The 5,267-nt window shown below is 34.9% G+C and overlaps 3 protein-coding genes across 3 annotated transcripts in view; all 3 read left to right on the top strand.

Annotated features, from left to right (window-relative positions):
- Positions 1 to 5,267, top strand: part of LOC123013597 (adenylyl cyclase 78C-like) — a 42,510-nt gene that overhangs the window by 20,267 nt on the left and 16,976 nt on the right. The window lies entirely within an intron of this gene.
- Positions 458 to 1,812, top strand: LOC123013602. The gene has a single exon (XM_044412231.1). The coding sequence runs from the start codon at positions 582 to 584 to the stop codon at positions 1,782 to 1,784; it is 1,203 nt and encodes a 400-aa protein (XP_044268166.1). The 5' UTR covers positions 458 to 581; the 3' UTR covers positions 1,785 to 1,812.
- On the top strand, positions 3,187 to 4,525 carry LOC123013601. Its single transcript, XM_044412229.1, has one exon. The coding sequence runs from the start codon at positions 3,253 to 3,255 to the stop codon at positions 4,486 to 4,488; it is 1,236 nt and encodes a 411-aa protein (XP_044268164.1). The 5' UTR covers positions 3,187 to 3,252; the 3' UTR covers positions 4,489 to 4,525.

Below are 5,267 nucleotides of genomic sequence, written 5' to 3'. Positions count from 1 at the left end.
AGCAATAAGTCGGATTTGTCGTAATAAAGTTTTGGAGTAATTGTGGTATCAAATTCCGGAAGTGTCTTCTTGAAATCCTCAAAGAGGTTGATTTTCGGTAAACTTTGTTTTGATTTAACGAAGAATTTCAAAGTCTTTTCTTTTGCTTCATAATTGACGGTAATTTTGAGTAGGTAATTTTGATTTTTGAGGGAGACTACAGTAAAACCAATAGTTTGGATTTTGTCACTTTTGAAATATTTTTGGGCGATTTTATCGCAATCTTCAATGGAAAATAAACTTGAATCTTCCATTTTTGGTACTGGAAGAATTTGACCAAATTGCGTCTTTATATCACGAGACGACGAATCATAAATCTTCTTTTCAATTGAAAGCAATTCAAGCGTCATTTATCTCAATTAGTAAATGTTAGTTTTACTTAATAAAGTAGTTGTTCTTGTGCAAGACAATATAAAGTTTAAACAAATTTTTTCTTGTGACAAAGTTAGACAATAGTGGTATTAAGTGTAATAAATTAATGTGATTAAAGTGGAAAGTGTTAAAATAATTGTTAACAATTTAGCCAGCTCAGTCGCGCAACAATGAATCAAATAACCGAATCGGAATGTTCCAAAATCATAAGTGCGAAACTCAAAAGTCGCGATTTTAAAATTTTGCGCTACCAACAGATCGCATTTGACGAAATTGTGGGTTATTTGGGCGAACATTGTACTCTTGAAATAACAATTCTTCGCAACAACCACGAAGAAACTTACTCTTTCTTCATGAAGAGTGCTCCTCAAGTCCCGTCCCAACGCAATTTCTTCGAGGAAATTGGCGGTTTCTCCAAAGAGAAGAATTTCTTCACCAAGTATCACCCGATGTTGAAACGTTACAACATTGACATTATCGATGATGTGGTCCCTGAGTGTTACCTCGTGTTTGATGAAACGTTCATTTTCGACAACCTCACATGTAAGGGTTATGAGACTCTCCCTTCTCGCAGCCCTTTACCGATCGATTGCATCAAAGCTGCTCTTGCATCATTTGCTAGATTGCACGCCAGTGGTCTAATTTTAGAAGAGATGAAATCGTGTCGTCTCACCGACGAGTTTTCACTCAAAGAGGGCTTTTTCTCGGGTGAGGGTTCGGCGGAGCGAGGCTTACAAGCGGGGAAAGAAGGAATGCGAGCTTTTTGCGATTGGACAAAAACCGACGAAGCTTTAAAAACCCAAATCGTGGCTGGAATCGAGGAGCAGAAAACTTTCGTCGTCCCGTCGACGAGGTTCAGGAACACCATCTGTCATGCTGATCCTTGGACTAAGAATTTTTTGTTCAAGTTTGAGGGCGGAAAGGCGATAAATTGCGTCACGGTCGATTGGCAGACTTACCGATACGGACCCCCGGCACAGGATGTCCTCGCTTTTATTTATTTAGTCGCCGATGGAACAGTCCGAGAGACGCATTTCGATCACCTGTTGAGCTTTTATTACAGCGAGCTGAGAAAGACGATGGAGAAGTTTGGGTTTGGGGATGTTGTAACACAAGAGGAGTTTTTCCAAAGTTGTCAATATTATAAACAATTTGCGCTCGTGCAGTCTCTGGGGCATTTTCAAGTCGTTTTGCTGGCGGATGAGGACGGAAAGGAGTTGTTTGGGGACCCAGAAAGAGCCAAAAATGTGGTTTTTGGCGAGGATAGGTACGAGTTTATCCAAAAAATTCTTACCAAAGATCCGGTCTTTAGGAAAAGAGTCTGCGATTCAGTCGAAGAGTTGAAAAGGTTGTATGAGGAGAAGTGTAATTAATTTGTTAAATAAATAATTCTTTCCTGAAGTTGTATTTACTTTTTATCCATTAAAACACAATAAAATCTCTTTTGGAAACAGCAAACAAAATTCATATCTTTTGTGTTTCTTACACTACTCCAAAAACTTAAAGGAACAAAAAAATTTCTTACATTTTTAGTGATTTTTGAGTAATTCATTGAAAAATGTTCGTATCTAGGTTTAAAAAAATCATTTTGAAGCTTTAAGTTTCTAGTTTTGAGATCTTTTGGCAAATATTTTCTTCTTTGCTACGGTTATCATAAGAATAAAAATCTCAATTTTTATGTTTTTGTTTTTGGTCTACGGACGTGAGGAATTTTTTTTAGTTAAGTTAATGCAAAGGCCGGATAGCATGTTCGTTTACTTTTAATATGCTTTTTTTGACATTTCTTTGCGTCTATTTGTCACTGAGATTTTTGACTTTAAATGAAAAAGGATCCTTTTGTGTTGGATCATCAATATCTCAGCAACCAATGACCACACAGAGAATATAAGGGTAGGGTCAAATACTGGAATAAATGTTTTATAATATTCTTTTATGATTTTTTGAAAAAAAATTTTTTCACCTTTAACATTAAATTAAAGATAAGAGAAAAAAGTAAATTTTTGCGTTGTTTTAGTAAATCTACTAATATTGATGGGAAAACTAATATTTTTAGGTGTTTTTAGAGCTTAATGTACCTTGCATAACCTTGTAAACTTTTAAATCGATTCATTACATCGTTTTCTGGGACCAAGTGATCAAAGTGTTACAAAATAATTAAAGGAACAACTGTACATATTGTTTTTGAACATCTTCCAATCCTCGTCAAAATGAGAAAAACAATTTTGTTCAGCTTTCTTTTACAATTTTGCATTAGTTAAATTTGAAAAAAAATCGAAAAAAAAATCAAAAAAATTATTTTTGATTAATTTTTTTTTTTAAATAAAAAATAAAAAAATCGAAAAACAATTTTTGTTTAAATTATAATGTAAAACACCTCAATAAAAATATGTTTTTTTCGTTTTGACGAAGATTAGACAAATATGTATTGACTTAACTAAAAAAAATTCTCCACGTCCGTGGACCAAAAACAAAAACATAAAGATTTAGAATTTTTTTCTCGCGCTATTACTTAGAATTGCGTGATAACCGTAGCACAGAGAAAATTTTTAACAAAAGATCTCAAAACTAGAAACTTAAAGCTTCCAAATGGTCTTTTTTTAATCTAGATACAACCATTTTTCGATAAGTTACAGCCTTTCAAATATCATAAAAAAATTTAGGAAAATTCTTTGTTCCTTTAATTTGTTGGAGTAGTGTATTTTAACACAAAAAATAACAAAGAGAAACATCTCGTCGAAACAAAGGGAGACAAATCTTTTAATCTAAAACAAATATTAATAAATTAAAGGATTCAGTCATTGTCTCGTTCTTCTAAAAACACGACATACATTTAGTCTTACCATGGCACCTCTTCAAGAACCAAAATTTACAAAAACTGATTGCGCAAAAATAATATCAGCAAAACTGCAAACCGAAAATTTCACTCTTGTCAACTTCAAGGAAGAAACATTTGACAAAATCCGGGGTTTTTTGGGAGATCATACCACTCTTACCATCACCATAAAATCTAATGGAAATGAAGAAAATCACCGTTTTTTTGTCAAATCTCTGCCCCAAGTCTACTCTCAGCGAAATTTCGTTTTGGAAGTGAACGCATTTTTCAAGGAAAAAGGTTTTTTCACGAAATACTGTGAGTTTTTGAAACAATTTTCCATCTACCAACTTTTGGACGATATAATCCCAACTTGTCGTCTGATCAAAGACGACAGTTTTGTTTTCGAAGATTTGTCAACCAAAGGCTATGTTACGTTCCCTTCACGCGAGTCTTTGACCCTTGACTGTGTCAAAGTGGCTGTTGCAAGTTTGGCAAAATTACACGCAAGTGGACTTATCCTTGAAGAGAAGACTTTATCCACATTGAACCAAAAACTGGAAAAGGAACTAGCTGAAGCCTTTTATTCTAATTCTGAATCGGTGAAAGCCAGCATGGAAGCGTTCAAAACCGGCGCTTATGCAGTTATTGACCTCTCCCACAAACCCACAATGAAAATATCAAACGAATGGTTTAAACAAAAACTCAGCGAAGTTCTCGACTTGCAAAAATTGTATGCAGCACCATCGAGGAAATTCCGCAACACGATTTGTCACGGTGATGTTTGGACGGGGAATTTCATGTTCAAACTGGACCAAAAACCGAAAACTTGCGTCCTTGTCGACTTCCAGGCTTGCAGATATGGACCTCCAGCGCAAGATGTTATTACCTTTTTGTATTTGACCACAAACAGGGATTTCAGAGGAAAACACCAAGAAGAAGTCCTTGGGTTCTACTACAAACAACTGGACTCGATTTTGGACCAGTTTGGGTTTAAAAATCTCATCACGAAGGAAGAATTTGATGAAAGTTGTCGGTTTTACAAACGTTATGCTATGGTTCAAGCTGTTCTTCTTTTCCAAATTGTTATCATGTCTGAAGAGGTGGCGAGTGAATTGTTTGCAAATCAAGATAAAGTCTTGTCGGTGTTATTTAAAGAAAAATACGATTTTATGATGGAAGTTTGTCAAAAGGATCCGATTTTTAAGAAAATGAATTTTGAGGCTATTGCTGAACTTAGGGAATTTTTCGAGGATCAAATTTAATATGAAATAATTGTCAAAATAAATTTATTACAAATAATCACAATAATCTTTAAAGTCCTGAATGGAGTCCCGAATCACCATGATTTAACAACTCGACGGTTTTGTAACTGTGTAAAACAACTCTTGTAGTTTCGGCCAACACTTTTCGAAATTCTTCAAATTCGTTTCGGTTTTCTCTTCTGGGAATAAATCCATAACGTCGGTAACCGATCGAAGTCCCGTCTGCATCATAACAGCACCAGTCTGTGCTTCTTCTCGCGAAAAGAAAACTTCTTGTAGATAATCACTGTATTTTTCACCAAGACACAACGACATTTTCTCCTCAAAGACGAGCATACTCGCGTGAAATTTCGCAAGTTTTTTTATTGTTCATTCAAGTAAAGGAAAATCGAAGGAGACTTGGGCTTTGAGGGAGCGATAATTTGAGGATAAGTCGTCGAAAACCATAAAGTCGTCACTTCTTTGGAAGTAACAAGTCGGGAGACATTCGTCGATTGTTTCAATTCCGTGGTTTAACATTTGTGGTATAAGAATTTGGTAAATAAAAATTTCTTTAGAGAAACATCCAGTGTCTTGTATTATGTCTCTTGAAGCGTTACTTTTCGGCATACATTTTATAAAACAGTTGATTATTTCGGGAGATTTGTAGAAAATTTTAAGTTTAAGTTTGTGGTAATTACCCAAGTATCCATTGACTGCATCGAGTGGTGTCATTTGGAAAAATTCAAGCTTATAATCCGAACTTTTAATTTTATTCCTCACTATGGTGTAGCAATCTT

Source organism: Tribolium madens, unplaced genomic scaffold (assembly GCF_015345945.1).
Source record: "Tribolium madens isolate multiple individuals breed KSU strain unplaced genomic scaffold, Tmad_KSU_1.1 Scaffold_96;HRSCAF=242;Tcas5.2_LG5, whole genome shotgun sequence".
Lineage (NCBI taxonomy): Eukaryota > Metazoa > Arthropoda > Insecta > Coleoptera > Tenebrionidae > Tribolium > Tribolium madens.
The sequence above is the reverse complement of the archived record's forward strand: the minus strand, read 5'-3'. Positions and strand labels throughout refer to the sequence as shown.

What these genes read in the sequence shown, in the direction of transcription:
- LOC123013602 (XM_044412231.1), top strand. Translation starts at nt 582, where the DNA reads ATGAATCAAATAACCGAATCGGAATGTTCCAAAATCATAAGTGCGAAA.
- LOC123013601 (XM_044412229.1), top strand. Translation starts at nt 3,253, where the DNA reads ATGGCACCTCTTCAAGAACCAAAATTTACAAAAACTGATTGCGCAAAA.